The sequence below is a fragment of the Papilio xuthus genome, unplaced genomic scaffold (genome assembly GCF_000836235.2).
Source record: "Papilio xuthus unplaced genomic scaffold, Pxut_1.1 DF825946.1, whole genome shotgun sequence".
Taxonomy (NCBI): Eukaryota; Metazoa; Arthropoda; class Insecta; order Lepidoptera; family Papilionidae; genus Papilio; species Papilio xuthus.
In genome coordinates this window covers 8183974-8202549 of record NW_013532703.1, presented here as the reverse complement: position 1 = coordinate 8202549, position 18576 = coordinate 8183974, and the positions used below count along the sequence as shown (strand labels likewise).

The following is an 18576-nucleotide window of genomic DNA, read 5'->3' as shown; positions in this document are numbered from 1 at the left end:
GCAGCGGATAGCCAAATATTAATTGATCCGACGCTACTGGATATTCACGCGAGCAAAAACGCAGATGCCTTACCGGCTTTAAGGAAGAGGAGTAGAGGTAGTTGCAAAATGTTTTAACGTAATTTAGAATGGAGATAACAATGTTTGAGGCAGATGATCTATTGTGCGAACTTGGAGCAGTATTTATTTTTAGCACTAAAGTATTATTTAGATGAAAAATAATTCAGATTTAATTAGATTAAAAATCAACCTATTACAAATTTAGTAGCGGTTTATTAGTAAATGTGCCTTTACTAACGATATAAAAGCAAAAGATATAAATATTTTTATTCGTGCATAATTTTGAAAAAATGTCAGTTAATTAACTTGTAAACAAAGAAGTTTCCGTGGTGTAGCGGTTATCACATCTGCCTAACACGCAGAAGGCCCCCGGTTCGATCCCGGGCGGAAACATAGTTTTGTTAATTTTGCAAAAGATATACCGGACTGTTGTATAATACAATTTGGAAACTGTTCGAATTAAAAAATTTATGTGCTTTTATTGTAAAGATCACCAATTTTACTTATATTATAAATGAGTATGTTTAGATGCATGTTTGTTAAAGGTATCTTCGGAACGGCTCATTAGATCTCGCTGAAATTTGGCATAGTTGTAGAACATAGTCTGGAAGAACACATAGGTTACTCGTTAGTATTTTTTAATTCCGTGCCGACGGTGTCACGCGCGACATCTAGTGAATAAATATTTTTTTTTTTATTAAAAGAAGGCAACAAGAAAACTAGACATAATTATCGATGTAATCGTTTGTGTTTGTTGTTGCTTTATCTAATAGTAGTAATTTGTTTAATGTTCGCGTTACCTCATATTTTTATTACGGGATATCTCTTCATCAATTCCTTTGTATTGTCAAAAGCACTACAATCTGACTGGTTTACTAAATGTTAAACTATTGTTCATAAAAATAAATTAAATAAAATGAAATGCGAAAGCGAATCAAGCGAATGAAATAAATCATATTTACTCAGTATCCGAGCGACGGGACAAACTACATTAACGTCAAGTTAATATAAATAAAGCAATCTGTTATCTGTTTGAACAACAATCTCATTGTGAGATATGTCGCCGGCAGTTCTTTCTCAACCTCATCTTGTTTATTGCTGTGCTGGATTTTCGGATTGGCTCCCGTAACGTCTTCTTACCGTTTGCTGTTGTCAAATGTAGTGCAGTTTGTGAGGTGTTGTCAATTATAAATGGAGTTACCAAAGGTATCAAAGGTAGGTAATTACCTTGAACAATTTTATTTATTTATAGTATCGTTTGACTGTTCCTAAAGTGTGAAACACTCTGTAATTTTTAATGTTGCAATATTTGACTATGGTTTCGTGAATAATGCGGTATGTAGATAATTACATCTAAGTTTTTGTTCCCAACTGAAGGTCATTTAAAAATTGTAAGGTACACTGCATAAGTTTGCTTTTCTCGTAAATCTAACGTTAAGACAAAGAAATTTCAGTCTTCTCCGTAATAATTTTATAATATTGGTACATTTAATTAAGTTTTTTCTAAGAAGCCTTGCTCTAGTTGTTGTATATAAGTTTCGGGTAGGCGCCTTATGAACTTTGGTAACTTACATGTTGCAAAATCTTAAATCGAAACTAACCAATTTTAATTGAACTTGTTAATTTCTTTCGAATTAAAAGTTATCTTAAGAAAAGCAACATAACAAATATCAATTACTAGCAAAATTAAAAAAAAAAATTAAGAGCCTGTTCTTGTACATGATGTTCTATTTCTATGCCAAATTTTAGGAAGATCCGTTGAGCTGTTCTTGAGATACCTTCTAACAACAACTATCCATTTAAACATTCGTATTTATAATATTAGTAAGATTAGGTAACAGCAAACCAAAAAAACCGTTTAATATAACTCGGCAATGTCCATCGAAGTCAATAGTCGTAAACACCGGGTTCATTGGCAATTATAAAGTGTTCTCATATCAAACCTCCTTGGGTCCGGATGTACGTTATAACCAGAAAAAAAATTAAAACAAAAATATTCCTTTCGAATACGTTCGCCTCGTAAACGTAATTACCAACAGTGAAATTACGTTGCATCTTCTGATTTGATCCAAACGGAAGGTAAACAGGGCGACATCTCGTGTTTTATTAATGTAATATAAAATGTAATAAACGGATCGACCTGCACGATTAAAAAAACTTTCCACAAAACTTGTAATTAGCTGACTGCGAACCTTATGCGTATAGGTTGAGGACATTTATTTCCTACCCATATAGGTGAAACATTTAGTGGTCACAATGTACTTAGTTATGCTACATAAATATTGAGAGAGCAGACATACATAGTATAAAACACGGTATAATTCATATTTGAACTTGTCTTTTTTAGAGAAATGACGATACTTTGGGCATAGTTGACGTAGTTCTGAAGGTAAGAGAGCTCAAAGTGTGGACTCCAGAAGAGAAGTCATTGTGGAGGAAGAAATCAAGCAAACCAAAAACGCTTATACTAAATAACGGTAATAAGAAATGTCTCTTAGTTTTAAAATATATAATCGAAAAATATAAATTAATAAACCCTTTTTTATGATTCGTTGAACCCGCGCGATAATACCAAAGGGTCACATTTTGTCATTATCATCACGACCACCTGTTCTGTTTCCTTTCAATTCAATTAGTAAATTCTCTACCTGCGGCATCCTTTTTTATTTCATCCCAGGTAAAGATTTTCAAATAAAAACACAATAGGGGTCAAATTACGACCAGTTCCTTATGTTAAATTATGTCATAGTTTGTATGAGGATACGATTATTAACTTTTAATTATGTAAGTGTGACTTTACATACATATTTTGTTTATTCCAAATAGCTTATTTTTTTACATGTTCATTTTTTTAATTTCAGTCACCGACTGCATTAAATCTGGAGAATTTTTAGCAATCCTAGGCCCAAGGTAATATATCAATATTATAATAGTAAACAACAACACAACTCATGCCCGTAACCCAAAACAGCAGCGACCTCAGGCTTTAATGTTTCCCCACACACCTTTCTTCTACAGTGTAATCTATACCTTATTCCACTAATCTTTATAATTGGATAGGTCATTGCTTGAATATTCCAGCTTTTGCTTCGTTCTGACGTTTAAACAACCTATTTTAGTTCTTGACAATTCTATTTCTTAGTTCTTATTAGTTCAAATTCTCTTCGACGCTACCAATGGTATCCCTCAGCACCAAAATGGTGAAAATCAAATAGGCACAAAATATTACGGTTTATAATGTATATAGGTTAGTGAGTACCTTTTTCTGTTTTTAGTGGTGCAGGAAAGACGACGTACTTAGTGTCATTGTGTGGGAAATGTACCCTGCCGTCAGAGGGCGTGGTGACCGTGAACGGCCGAAATGTCAGGGAGTTACCACCAGGCGAAGTGGAGATACTGCCCCAGTTCGATGTCTTCATGGATTGCCTTAGTGTTAAGGAGCATCTGGTATTTATGGTAAACGAATTTTTAAGTTTTTGGGCTATTTTTAGAACTTTAAAATGTTATCCGTAGATCCTTAAATGATAGGGACAATATTTGTTTACTTTAGCATAATTTTTGTCTTTAATATATTTCAGACAGAAATGAAAATTGGCAGCGCCCAAAACTCAAGGAATGACACAGTTTTAAATGCAATTATGGATATGTTAAAATTAAAAGCTCACGAAAATACTTTGATCAAGTCACTATCGGGTGGAGAGCGAAGGTTGTTGTCGTTAGCTTCATCTGTAAGTATTAGAAAATAATTAATTAAAAAAAATTACTCCCATACACTGATATAAGAAGACCACGAGCAGTCTGAGAAGACTTGGCATAGAATATTTAGTTCTTCTTCTATGCAAATTGTCCTAACTACATAAAGCAACATAGAAATTTACATTAAATGTACGAGTATTGTTGTAATAAAATCTTCTTATACAAAAAAATCGCGTGTCACAATTTTCGTTCTCATACTTCTCCGAAACGGCCTGACCTATTCCCATGAAATTTTATGAGCATATTGAGTAGGTCTGAGAATCGGCCAACATCTATTTTTAATCCCGCGCGGACGGAGTCGCGGGCGACAGCTAGTAATAATATATAATTTATTTATACTTACACATATGTATATCATATTGCCTATAAATAAATTGATATTAAATACATAAAAAGCAGACAAAGGTCCAATAGGTTTCCGAAGATAAATTTAAATTTAGTAATCAAATTATCATCAATGTTGAAATATTAACGCTTTGTTTGAAATAATTTAAAACTCCAAAAGAAATTAGTCTCTAATAATATGGAAATAAGCTTCCACAATTTTACTTTGTTATAAAATTGTATCGTTCATTGTAACACTCCGTCCCACGGCCATTAGAGACGGATCGACACTATTATTATATCGTTTGTATGGTTCAGGGCTATTTATTCCATCGTTAAGCTGTTGAATAGCTTCATAGGTTAATACCATGATTTGTTACCTCAAATAACCGGCTCACAATTGACTTGAATGTGGATAAATCTACGAATATCTTTTAAATTATAATGTTTAACAAGTTATATATTATTTTAAAATGTTGTTTATCACCATTACGACAAATTAATTTTGTTATTTATTACATTATGATGTGAAGTTATAAATTGTTTTTATAGTTTTATTAAAAAAGAAAAACATGAAAAATATATAATATAATATTCATGTTTTTAAGTTAAAGATTTTAACGATTATTATTGTGGTAAGACTGATCGACAGTCTTCTTTTAGTATTAAATATATTTTTAACTTAGTTTTTTTTATCTCAAAAGCCGAGTGGTTGGCAAACCACATTACATTACACTCGGTCAATCTCAGATCAAATTTCGATCGGAGAGTATCAGTTGCACATTTACCGAAAATTGTGACCTATTCTAGAAGGATAATGACGTCACGTATAAGCTTAACGGCCATATTTAATATTATGTACCTTTGGACCTTTGTTTAAAAATTAAAAAATGCAATAATAAATTGCATTAATATTTCCAGCTGTTATCGAATCCACAAATCCTAATATGCGACGAGCCAACAACCGGCCTGGACAGTTACAATGCATCTCTAGTGGTGGGTCTGCTGAAAGGTCTCTCGCTCACTGGCAAGATTGTTATATGCTCCGTACACCAGCCATCGTCAGATCTATTCAAAGAGTTTAACTCCATCTCTTTAATGTCAGACGGCAAGTTACTGTTTCACGGCACACATGAAGACTGTCGGAATCTATTTGAAAGGCAAGTTTAAAAGTACAATAATTTGTAACTAAGAAAAACATAGATTTAAAATGTGAAGTTGTACAAGTTTGTTCCTGTGTTATGTCTAAGTTTAATTTTAACACTTTCACTGCCCTTAACCTTTAAGTATAACAAAATTTATTTCAAATAAAATTATCTCGTACCATGCAGGGAGGGTCGGTGGCATTTATAGTGTTAAAATATGTTTCTTTAATCTTACTGGCAAGGTGTACTATCTCTTAAGCAATGAAGTCGAACTAAAAATTTAAATAAGATACTGTAACTCCTACCCATGGTTAAGGTGAACGGCCTTATAACTGAACTTTCAAGCCTCTTATTTTGGACATGTATTGTCATTAAAGCGCAATCTTACGACAATGTTTACGTCGAATTGGTCGTAATTGGATAAAATAAGAGTAATATGTGTTTTGAATTGAAAATAATATTTTTTTACACAACTCCTTTTATGGATATTGTTCATAATACTATAAACACAGGTAAAAGTAATTTGCAAGAGTGTTGTGTGATTTTTATTATATATTTTATTTTAATTTTACTAGAGTAATAGATATCATCCAACCCAATAAGGAAATTTGGGCCAAGGAAATATGTAAATACGCTGTAGATAATCTGTTTATTTTAATAATCTTATTTTACATAAATAATTTAAATTAATTATTTTATTGTGCCTACAAACAATTAAATATTGGCTGATTTAATTGAGAACTTTTACTAAAAGGGGAAATTACAATATTAAAGTATTATGTTACTTCTAACTAATATTATAAATGCGAATGTTTAGAAGGATGGATGTTTCAATGTATCTTCAGAACGGCTGAACGGATTACGATGAAATTTTACTTAAACATAGAACATAGTCTGGAAGAATACATAGGCTACTAATTATATATTTTTTAATTCCGCGCAGACGGAGACGCGGGCGAGAGTTAGTAATTTTATAAATAAACGTTGACATAAGCTTGATCTCAACAGCATCTACGATCATTTACAGGTTACAAGGATTTCTGTACCCAGTATTTTAAATAAATATTTCTCAAAACTGCTTACCTGGTAGTCGCATTAGCTCCGTAATTTTATTTAACTGCAGCGCCGTTAGCTATGTATCTTTAACTACGGAAAAGGAAACTCTATAAGTAATCGAGTTCGGTGAAACCTCAAACTGGATAATTTAGTTCGGTTATCCGCCCCTTGTCATACTTGTCTAATAGCTTAGTTAAAAAGGTGATTACCACTGTAACTTGTCTATTTAATATAACATTGTAATTCGAAGCGGTTAAAAGCATTGGAAACTAGTTAAGTTACTTTTTAATTAAGAGTGGATCTCGTTTTAATCTGTCACATGTTCCGCGTATTTACATAGGCGATTTTAGTTCGGTCGTATGTGTTTACATAATACCGAACTCAGAGTGTTTAATTGGTCACTTAAGCAAGTCCTAAGTCTACATAGTCTTTTAGTGTGACCACACTTTGAGTACGGGGAAGAATATATCAAAGATTTTTTTTTTGTCACTGGCTTATAATGTATCGTATATGTACACATAACTATGTAAATTAAAATATATTATAGTAATAAGTAAACTATAAAATAAGTCTTTTATCATTTATAAATAATTAGCTGTCGCCTGCGACTCGGTCCGCGCGGAATTAAAAAATAAGAATTACTAGCCTATGTGTTCTTTCAGACTATATTCTATATGTATTCCAAATCTCATCAAAATCCGTTCAGTTCAGAAGAAAACACTACTAACAAATCCATACATCATCCATCCATCCAAACATTCGCATTTATAATATTAGTAAGATTATCTAGCTCCTGATTCATAAAACTTGTTTCCCACCATTCACATTCTTTTTTTAAGTGTAAGTATGTAAAATTTATCATCCTTCATCTCTTAGTGTATCCAAATTTTTAATGATATCGTTTATATTTATTACGGTATTCCTTATGTACGATACTTCGTACCTTCATTACTTCCTTCTAAAACAATGTTGGGTGGTCAAATAAATTTTATCGTACAATCTCAACGGGTGACGGGTCTACGCAAGAAAAAACTTTATATGATTCTTATCTTAACATTAAAATCCTCTTCCTCACTTTATTTTTAAAATATTTAACTTAAAATCTGCTTATGAAGTAATTGGATTTTCGTATTTTAATCATATGATTTTGTTATATTTAGTTATTATCTGCAATTTGTTATAAAATAAAGTAAGTAAATGACAATAATTGTAATTTAAGGTTTTTTAATTTTCAGCCTTAACCTACGTTGCCCGAAGAACTACAACCCGGCTGAGTTCTACATCAAGGCCGTGTCTCCCTCACCGGCTACTGACGTTAACTATGTGGATAGGATCTTGGAAAATAACCGGAACCGGTTCCACCAGTGCGACGAAACATGTTGCGAGACACACACGACGCCGCGTCCGCCAGTGTGAGTGATACGACAAAACTTACATGAAACGCCCACATAGCTTTCGACCCATTTATTTATTGTTTTTAATCTGTTAGAAAATCTTAACTGCCTTCAACGGACTTTGATAAATTTAAATTTTAACCGATTGACGTCAGTATCACTTGGTGTGGATTAACATTGCTGTAGGATTTTTAGTAGGTGTTTTTTTTTATTTAAAATTTTATTCTAATGAGTATTTTAATAGAATTGGTAATTTATACATTTTAGCTCTGAGAAGGCCTTTCCAGTGTCTTTATAATAAATGTATTTATAATTATATCGTCAAGGTGATGATGTTAACGAATTTATAATACAGACTGTCTGTCTATTCCACAATGTTTAGAGTGCATATTTAGACTGGACTTTGTAGAACTTATTTGACCTTACTATTGACTTTGTATTGACTTCCTAGACATTTCTTGTCACAATTAATTTGTTGTATTGATTAAAATAACGGTAACAAACAAAAAAAACTTCTGTGTAATTAAATATAAAAGGTTATCTGAAGTGATACATATTAACAAAAACTTTATCGACATTCTTAACATTGATAAATGTATCAAATATTTTACTATCATCAAACATAGAGCCGCTGACAACGAATATTTCAAAGTTAATTTTAAACGTGGGTTTACATTGTCATGTTTGGAAAATAGTTTAAAACATGCATAATTATTTTTGTTCGGACGTTTCGTAGTAGTCCCACGGTTTACAATCAACGTGTCACGTCCACCATGTTGAGGCCCATTAAAGTTGCGCAACATTGTGAAATAAAAGTTAAGTTTATGCTTCGTTAATTTATGCATGTTTACAATAGCTCAACATTCTTACTGTATGTGTAATATTTTTTTATTCTATTTTATAGTCTTTTTTAGTACACCGCAAATCTCGCTCGAAACACTTGTACCAAGATGTACTGTCATACAAATCGTCAAAGATAATTCTTCGAAAAAAACACCTTGAGATAATGTTTGGTTTTAGGTACACATTTTTAGCATATTATAGTTGAACTAGCTATCGCCCGCGACTCCGTCCGCATGTTTGTCAAAAAAATAAAAATTTCGGGGTACCCTTAACATTTAGGGGGACGAAAAATAGATGTTGGCCGATTCTCAGACCTACTCAATATGCTCACAAAATTTCATGAGAATCGGTCAAGCCGTTTCAGATAAGTATGGGAACGAAAATTGTGACACGAGAATTTTATATATAAGATTAACATGAATGAACTTAGTGAATGACACTAGAAAATATTCATAAGAATATCTGACAAATATTTTTGGTATAAAATTATATGACTAACATCTCCGGAAGGCATAAAAAACGTGTGCCTCCAACCAAAATTACATAGCCTACAAATTACACGTCTGGCACGCAAGGTCTTAAGTAAAGATAAAAGCTCTCACGTTATTAACTGAACTAAAATAGACGTAACAATGTTCTTAGTTTTTGTTACTAAGATTTTGAAATACGCAAACTGACCATTACAAATAGCTTGATGTTACCCTAGTACAAAAAGTATTCGTAAAACAACTACATTTGTTAAATTACTACCGGATTATGTATTACTACGGATTATTTATTGCTATAAATTACCATTAGGCGTAAGTTAATCAGAAATATGTATTTTAAATTTAAATACTTCTTTTCCAATCACATATTACGTTTTTTTTAAATAGAACTAATGACATATTTGATTGTATTACAGATGCAATAGAAGTTGGTTAAAACAAGTACAATTACTTATGTGGAGGTTTTCAATACGGATCAAAAGAAGTTATAAAGGACTCGCAGTATCACTACTATTATCTACGGTACGATATTCAATTGACTTATATTAGTCAACACACGTACAGTACCAATTGACTTGGCTCATCGGTAACAAGAAGACACATCTGCCAAACGTGCCATCTCTTGCGCAAGCTATTTACGACATAGGGTTATAGATGGCATTAATGCCTAGTACAATAAAAATGGATTTTTTATTTTTATTTTTAGAATTATAAATTAAGTGTTGCTTATTAATTCTTATAAGCAGATATAGCTAAGCATTAAACGAATCTTTTTGATCAAAAGCGTAAAAGTTTCGAGCCGTATTTACAATAATTTCGCTTAGTTATCGCAGTTTTGCAATAACTTTTATGTTTATGAATGCAATTTACGACGACTGATAAATGAAGCATCAAAAGGATTTTGAACTGAATTAAGAATTCGATGGTGCACGTTATTTATGAAATCTTAAAAAATATTTCGTTTAAATTATTTAACAGCAGCAGTAAAACATAACCGTGGGTTTCCACACCCGAAATACACGCTAAAGCATACAAATATCACATTCCTATAACATCACATTATTCTGACTAAAAACGGTAAGATAATATAATATTTTTATACGTGTATTTTGATTTAAAAACACACTCAGTAATAAAATATTCAAAAGATGAATCTCGAGTTGTTTTTACTTTGATGGACGTCACTCAAAACTTTGACCTTGACATTGAAATACTTCTAAGCATATCTTCTATGAGGTAGTAATATTGGTGGAGTCAGCCCCTTTGCGACAAATGTAGCAGACTCATCATCATCGTCTGCGTGTGTCAGTCCAAAGTAGACAAAGCATTCTCCAATGTCTTTCACAGAATACCGTCGTCCGTTCACCACATAAAGAGACTTACTTTCGTCTGCACTAGACCATCTACTGCTGACTCTACCATAGTTAAAGTGTTAATTAAAATAATATTGTCAAAATGTATATTACTGTTGTACCATCGACACATATCATTGGGTTTTTTGCTGGTGTAAAAATAATGACCGAAGGTATCCATAAATTTATTTCTTTACGTTTCTCTTCGGTTTTATATGTCCCTTGCTAATGTGTAAACAGGTTGTGTTGTTTGAATGCTTATACAATGTGTTTAATCTAAGATTAGGTCGTTGCCGTGCATTACTTATCTTACGTTCATTTTAAATTTTGCATTGACGAGTAAGTTGAGTTTAAAATTAGGAATTTACACAATTTTATTTTTAGCTTTTCTTTGTATTGAATACAGAATATATAAAAAAGGAATTTAATTTATAATAATATTGTTAACCAACCTCTTAGGATATATCTAAATACTGGCGTCATGCATTTTGAATTTCATAAAAATAATTCAATGCTTTATAAAAACCTTTTATTGATTTAGACAACAAAAGTTGTACAAATATACATTTAACTTTTATTATAATTGAGGAGATAAGTAGCCCGATCTTAGTTCCTCTTAGGATCTACAAGATAAAAAAAAACGAATTAAATAACGGCTTATTATTTAGAAAATCCCCGACGTCGAACCTAGTAGATACATACTCCGCGACTACACGTGACTTTACCCGTTGTTAATTTTTTTAATATCTCACGAAATTTTAAGTAGCAATGAAAAAGGTTTTTTTGGTATGTTCTAGGTGATAGGTGCAGTTGTGATCGGTATATGCTTCGCTGGCAGCAAAGGGACTACACAGAGAGGGGTACAGAATTTACGAGGTCTCCTGTGGCTGATCTGCAGCGAAGTGTCCTTCAGTTTGTCCTACGCCGCGCTCTACGCGTTTGAAACAGATCTTTCCTTGTTCAAGAGAGAAGTTGGCATGTACCGAGTTTCTGCTTACTTCATCGCAAGATTTCTAAATGAAGTAAGTTATTGATTACCTTAGTGACAAAAGGATGTTTTTTCTATGTAATTATAACGGAAGAGCGTAGATCAGGGGTTAAGCACTTGACTTGTAATCTGCAGGCTTTGGGTTCGAATCCCGCCATATACCTATGCGTTATTCGATTTACGTATGTAGATTTTTCCGAAGTTATTACGGTGAAGGAAAACAATGTGATGCACATATGTGCGAAGAAATTCAAATATGTAATTAAATCAACCAACCCGGACGTGGCTTGCGCGGTATACTATGGCATAATCACCCCTAAATTAGGGAAGGCTCCGAGCCTCTCAGTGAGGACGTATTAAGCTGTTGATGATTTTTTTATGTCTGTGGTTTTGTATGTAAATTACTTCTATTGTGACCATTAGTAGCCAGAACGATATAACTGATCGTATTCCTTCGCTGAATATGTTAAGTATACAGTCTTTTGTTTCTTAATCATCGTCATAAAATTGGAGGTGGGTCTGTACAGAAATTTGATACAAGCACAAACTCAAAAACGTTTCCATGACGCATTAACTTTCGTTTTTTCCTTAAACAACGGAAACAAGCTCTTTTAAGCTTGAAACTGCGCCCTTGACTTACTCCGACATAAATTGTACTTATTTCATATTTTAATTGCTTTAAACGAAATAAATAAATGTGGTAATGACATAATTACCGGCATCAGTAATATGGTAAAAGGACACTATACTACTTTTACTGTAGACCAGTTTATTTACATATCTTTATTGGAAACGTTATTTTATTGATCTACAAATAACAAGAAGGTCGATCGTAACCAATTTGGAGAGAAACAAGAGATGTCTATGCGATAGTATAATGTAAAACATCTTGATAAAATATTTGAATTAAATTATTTAGATTAGAATATTTTAGTGATAGTTTTTTTTTTATATCATAAGGTGGCAAACGAGCGAGCGGCCACCTGAAATCGCCGATATAGCGAAGTGACCGTTGCCCATAGACATACGCAATTGCATATGCGTTGCCTACCTTTAATCGACGGAGGAGAAGATGCACATAAAGAAAATATATTCCCTTTACATGTATCCTCTCATTCGGAAAGTCCACTTCCACTTTCCATCCTTTCCTTATAAGAAATAGGGTGGGAAGGGAAAGAAGATACTAAGAAATTCTTGTTAGGCAATTGCTATAATTAAAGTATCTTAATCGTTTAAGTCTATTAGCAGAAATATATAGCCTTAGCGACGGTAATAATTTGTTTTAATCTATATTAATAGATTGTCACACAAATTATTATCTGTGTAATAGATTGCGAGACAATTTATTGGTACATGTTTTAAATCGGCATCGATATTTTCTATCATGTAATTTTTTTAATATTTTTTCAATGTTCCAAACAAAATATTATCATGAATATAATTTACTGCACACAATAATGTAAAACAAAAGAGTTCTTAATCACGCCTTTTGAACAAACCAAGGACATGAAATTATAAGGCAGAACGCAGCTATTAAGCTAGCCGTGGTTACGTTATTTTTCTACTAAAAATCATATAAATTAAGTAAATAAAAGTCATAATAAGTTGCGATAAAACATAATTTATATGTACAGATTGTTTATGTAAATGTTATGATCAAAATAGAAATATAATTTTTATTTTTGTTGCTTTGTTAGTGTTATCTATAAAATCTTATTTAAATATTTGTTATTATTCATTATATGTTTAGTTATATACAATAATATAAATATTGTTACATTAGTAATTTATGTGTAGACTAGTTGTCGCCCGCTACTCTGTCCGGGCGGAATTAAAAAAACATAATAAGTAGTCTATGTGTTCTTTAAGACTAGGTTCTATATGTTTACCAAATTCGTTCCATCGAGATCCGTTCAGCCGTTCTGGAGATACCTTCAAACAAACATCCATCCATCTAAACATTTGTATTTATAATATTAGTAAGATTAAAATGAATTCATATTAATTATTGATAGGAACGAGTATACATATTTGGCTTCACAAAGCATTTTAATTGGTTCCAAATGACAGCTAGATAATTAGAAAAAACTGGTGTAAGGAATGTTTCCAAATTACTTATTATAATGTTACACAGTTAGTAATTAATAATAAAAACTTTTCAAACATATAAACCTGAGTATTCAATTAATTAGAAATTATGTTAAGCAGTCAAACGTAACTGTAATATTCAATATGTTTTAATAATTTCATCACCGCAACAAATAAACATTGTTCGGAATTATTCATTTGCGAGGCATTCATCAGCTCACTACACGTCCCAACTGAGGGGCTCGGAGCCTACCCTAAGTTAGGGATTAGGTCATAGTCAACAAAACTGGCTCAGTGCGGGTTGACTACACACATATCTTTGAATTTCTTCGCAGATATGTCCAGGTTGTATCGCGACGTTCACTCACCGTAAGAACGTTGGATTAGAATTAAATCGACATTAATAAATTATTAATTTTGTAGTCTCAGCAACGTAAAATACTATTTTTAAACCTGACCATATTGCATCGTTTGTTTAGTGTAGATAAATAAGGATTACAGATAATGTCATAAATATAATTTGCATTTTAATATATTATACAAAATCAATAACCATCAATATTCAACGCATTATATATAGTTAATAAATTACTTGATAGTTATCATTATTAACTACGCTATAGTTGTAATGCAACATCTTCGTGGAATGTAAATAAAGATTTACTATTACAAAGGTTAAGGGTTATAGGTTGCCATTTGCTTCTATTTGAAACGGTGTACAATATTGCTATTTACACCTTTACAAGAACGTAATTTATAGGCGAGGTTGTTAATAAATTGTATATCTGTAGTGTAAATTATTATAAAATAATCATTTAATTTCGAAAATTTGTTGAATTACTAGCCTTTGCCTGCGACTCCATCCGCGTGGAATTAGAAACACTAAGTAAGCCTATGTCTTGTTTCAAGCTATATTTTACATGTATGCCAAATTTCAGCGAGATCCATGCAGCCGTTCTGAAGATACACACAAACATTCATACATCCAAACATTACGCATTTATAATATTAGTAACATCTTAGTAAAATAATAATATTGAAACTCAAACTCACTGATAAATAAATGAATACGAAAATTGAAACTTAATAATTTAATTTTTAAAATTAACTTTTGTAACCTTCAGGTATATTGTACCTCTCTTTTTTGGAACTTAAAATTATTAATTCTTTTTTTCAGTCGTAAAAATATGTAACCTTAATTCAAATTTCATAAATGCACATTTCCTTTCAGGTGCCTCGTTGCATCATTTGGCCAATTCCATTTCTTACCATAACAGCATCAGCTGTTGAGTTACCAAACCATTCTCTGACAATTCTAGAACTTTATCTCGCTCTTATTATATCTGGACTTGCGTCTACTGCATATGGTAAGTAGGATTTGCTTACAACATATGTAGTTGTTTTTACTCGCAAAAAGTTTTAGGTGCAAATAGGTGCACCTATATATACCTCTTTATATTCAGCCAGTACGCCCACGCGTATGTGAAATAAAAAAAATCGTGTAAACTCGTAATATGCTATCATAGAATGTAGTTTTGAATGTGGAATTTGTCGTGTTTTAGCGATACGATAATTTCAAGGACGTTTATTTCCTAAGCTTTAAGATTTCCTCTGCTGAATCACATGTAAAAACATATGTAAAAAAAACTGAACTGTCAAAACACTGCATAGAAATCCAAGGTTTTGTGATATTAGGTTAGATGAGACTGAAGAAAGATGCAGAAAATAGTTTTTTTTTTCAGGTCTTGGTATGGGAGCATTGTTTATATCAACTGGCATGATGGCTGACGTCATGCCGTGTGCAGATTTACCTTTATTCCTGATGTCTGGTGCCTTTCTACGAATATCATCATTGCCATTTTGGTTATATCCATTCAAATTTATTTCGCATTTCTACTACGCTATGGACGCTATTAGTAATATCTATTGGAGACAAATCGGAGATATTGGTAAGATTATATTAATATATGCACAAGAAATAAATCTAACGGCTTAAAACTACAGTTACTTGATTTAAGACTAAATAAGATCTAATACTGAGATATAACAAACCTCTTTTGTTACATAATTGATAGTTAACGCATTGTTTACGGTATTTATCCAATACTTTAATAGTAATTTTTGTATTTTCGATCAGCCACATTAAAAAAATGCTTAAAAGTTTGCTCTAATAACGTTCATACTGAGTTTTAGACATCTTAGTTAGAATCCTAAGGCCCGAATGGCGCGCTTTCCTTACAAAGTCAAATGTCAAAATAATTAGTGAGGTGACATAAAGATCGACATTTTAGTAAGGCTAGTGTTGTGCTTACACCGGCACAGTGTCAGAATTTCTTCCTAACATGAGTTATTCAGTAATGTGAAATATTGTGAAATCAATAACTAGTGCGTCAACGAAGGAGGCGTTTCCGTCTGTCGTCTATAAAGTCTATAAATTATTATTTAACGCAGACTGTAACCGGTTGAATAGCTCACTCAATTTACTAATAAAAAAATATATGCCGCGCTATCACTACCCACGAAGGCCCGGCCATAACAAGATTGTACTCTTATGAATATGTGAAAAATACATACCTACATTAATTGGAATAGAAGATAATTTTAATCGAGTAGTAGTACTGCTATGATGACTTTTATGGTTACACTTAAGCAGTCCCTTAGTGTGGATTTCTAATTGTAAATTCATAACAATCTTAGTAACCATGTAATTAAGTCTAGATATATTTAAGAATTCTATTTTATAATATAATTATAACTGTTTCATAAGCAAGAAAGTAATGAGATTGAATTTGTATAGCCAAAGGTACAGGAAGACAGTAGAAAGCTGACTTTCTTGGAACGTATGAAAGAAGAGAGTGAATTCATATATGACTGCTGATAGAGGTGTATAGAAGAGTAGTACATACTGAGCAGATCTTCTGTCTGGACAAGGACAAATTGATGATGATAATGATTAAACTATTTAAAAAAATACAAGCTTTCTTATGATTGCACGGAATTGAATTCGAAGTTGAAAAGATTAATTTTCTTTACAATGATGTGAAAGCGATGTGTATCTCCCATTTGAAGAGATTTTGGGTATTTTCCTAACAACATTGGAGTAAAATAAAACAAACACAAGTTAATATTGTAGGCGTTTTCCCACACTTCAAGATTAGCATACAAAATAAATGGCTTATCTGACGGAATCACGACGATCGCGGATCGAATTTGCGTTGCTAAGTGGCTTTTTTTTTGTTTATGGATGAATAAATTTGGATAGAAATTTAATTCCACTAAACCATTAAACATCGCTTTATATTGTTTTCTTAGTTTTTCAAGCAGAATAAGAGTGAGAGGGAAGATAAAAGACACAGTTAGAGATGGAAGATTAGGGATTATTAAAAACAACATCATTGACGTCGTTAAGTCTTTAAGAATTATGATGTTGATATAAGATGGAAGTGGCTAATAAAATAATTAATACAAAAAAATTAAAAATAAAGAATATTGTTAAAGTGTGAATCGTACTCGAATATGTTTGTGATAGAAATCTCATAGACACTACTATTACTTTTTTGTTTTTTAAGTGTTATGAATTTATGAAAAAAGAGTTTCTATCAACATCAGTGTTTTTTTTCAACATTTTTTATTATAAACCCACATAGTATGTGAACGTCACAGGGGCCAATTACTTATCGCAATTGTTGATTCTTATAATGCCCGGTTTACGTTATGCCAGTACAGTAAAACAGTAGGGCTATCTTGGCGTGCATTGTACGTGCTCACTGGTGCTAGGTAGTGATTTTTAGCGCTACTATCCTAGTATATTGTCATAATGTAAACCAGGCGTATAAAAAGTCCCCGATATTCTTCAAAGATTCGTTACCCCTACAAAGGCTACGTGATTGCACGGCGACCCACAGGTTGAAAACCACTGCTCTACATTTTAAAGTGAATTCGTTAGATTTATTATAATAGCATATATTTGAATAATTAATGTTTATTATATTTCTTATACATATATTCTAATGGTATCAAACTTCGTAGAGAATATTTATGTTAATTAGAAATTAGCAAGTAAAATTTTATACCTTCTGACACTTATGTTCGGTCCTATAACACAAAACATGTTGATAGCCCGACCACCGTAGAATGTTATTTTATTTTATAACATCGTGAATAACTTAACGTGTAATTACGTACGAGTAATTGCATTGAAATAAATTATAAAATAACTTTAAACGCAACTTTGGTTGATGAGACTGTCTGTTAATTAAGACATTTATATCTTTCCTTATGGTTATAACTAGGTAGTTTAGGTTTGTTAGGTACGAAGTGAGAATTTAAACCAATATTACAAACTAACAATTAGGTAAATAGTTACCCATTCAGATGATCATTAATCTTACTAATATTATAAATGCGAATGTTTGTATGGATGGGTCTTCGTTTTAATTTTTTTTAATGCCGCGCGGTCAGCGTCCCTGACGTCAGCTAGTTTCCGATATAGTCGTCTAAAATTATATAAAACTTGACATTAAGAAAAGTTATTTAATATTAAAAAACGGTGTTAAGTGAATTATATTTGTATTGCTATATGTACTTTTATTCTTTTAATCTTGTCAATTATAATGAATTGTATTTTCAGAATGTCCAACAAACACAACTACAGTTTGTGTGAAGGACGGTGCTGCAGTTTTGTTGGAGAATGGATATTCAGATAACTTCGTGCTAGAAGATACAATAGGTCTTCTGTTTGTGGCTACTTTGTGGAGTATACTGGGATACTGGGGACTGAAGAGAGAAGAGAGAAAAGGTTACGCTTATTAGAGGCTTCAAATATAGGTTACGAATTATACTTATATGTTGTATTTCATTTTGTATATTGTATTCAATCTGTGTATTATTACAATAAACATTTTATATTTTAGAAATATAACACAGAAATAAAATTTATTTAATGACTGTTTTTGTTAATCTAAGTTTACTTTACGACTATCAATAACGAAATTAATGAATAGATGAGCAAATATTTAGTTTATATCTAAGCTTTTAGTTCCACTAACATTTAATAATAAATAAAACACTTAGCGAAAATTG

At 31.9% G+C, this 18576-nt stretch overlaps 1 protein-coding gene and 1 non-coding gene across 2 annotated transcripts; both read left to right on the top strand.

Annotated features, from left to right (window-relative positions):
• The first annotated feature begins 380 nt into the window (after positions 1–380).
• On the top strand, positions 381–453 carry TRNAV-AAC (transfer RNA valine (anticodon AAC)). Its single transcript has one exon. It is a non-coding gene; the product is annotated as a tRNA-Val (tRNA).
• Positions 454–919: 466 nt separating this feature from the next.
• Positions 920–18463, top strand: LOC106124060 (protein white). Its single transcript, XM_013320514.1, has 12 exons — positions 920–1275; positions 2408–2537; positions 2922–2970; positions 3336–3516; positions 3639–3788; positions 5062–5300; positions 7577–7753; positions 9483–9588; positions 11216–11440; positions 14726–14861; positions 15237–15443; positions 18125–18463. The coding sequence occupies exons 1-12, from the start codon at positions 1252–1254 to the stop codon at positions 18304–18306; spliced, it is 1806 nt and encodes a 601-aa protein (XP_013175968.1). The 5' UTR covers positions 920–1251; the 3' UTR covers positions 18307–18463.
• Positions 18464–18576: the final 113 nt, after the last annotated feature.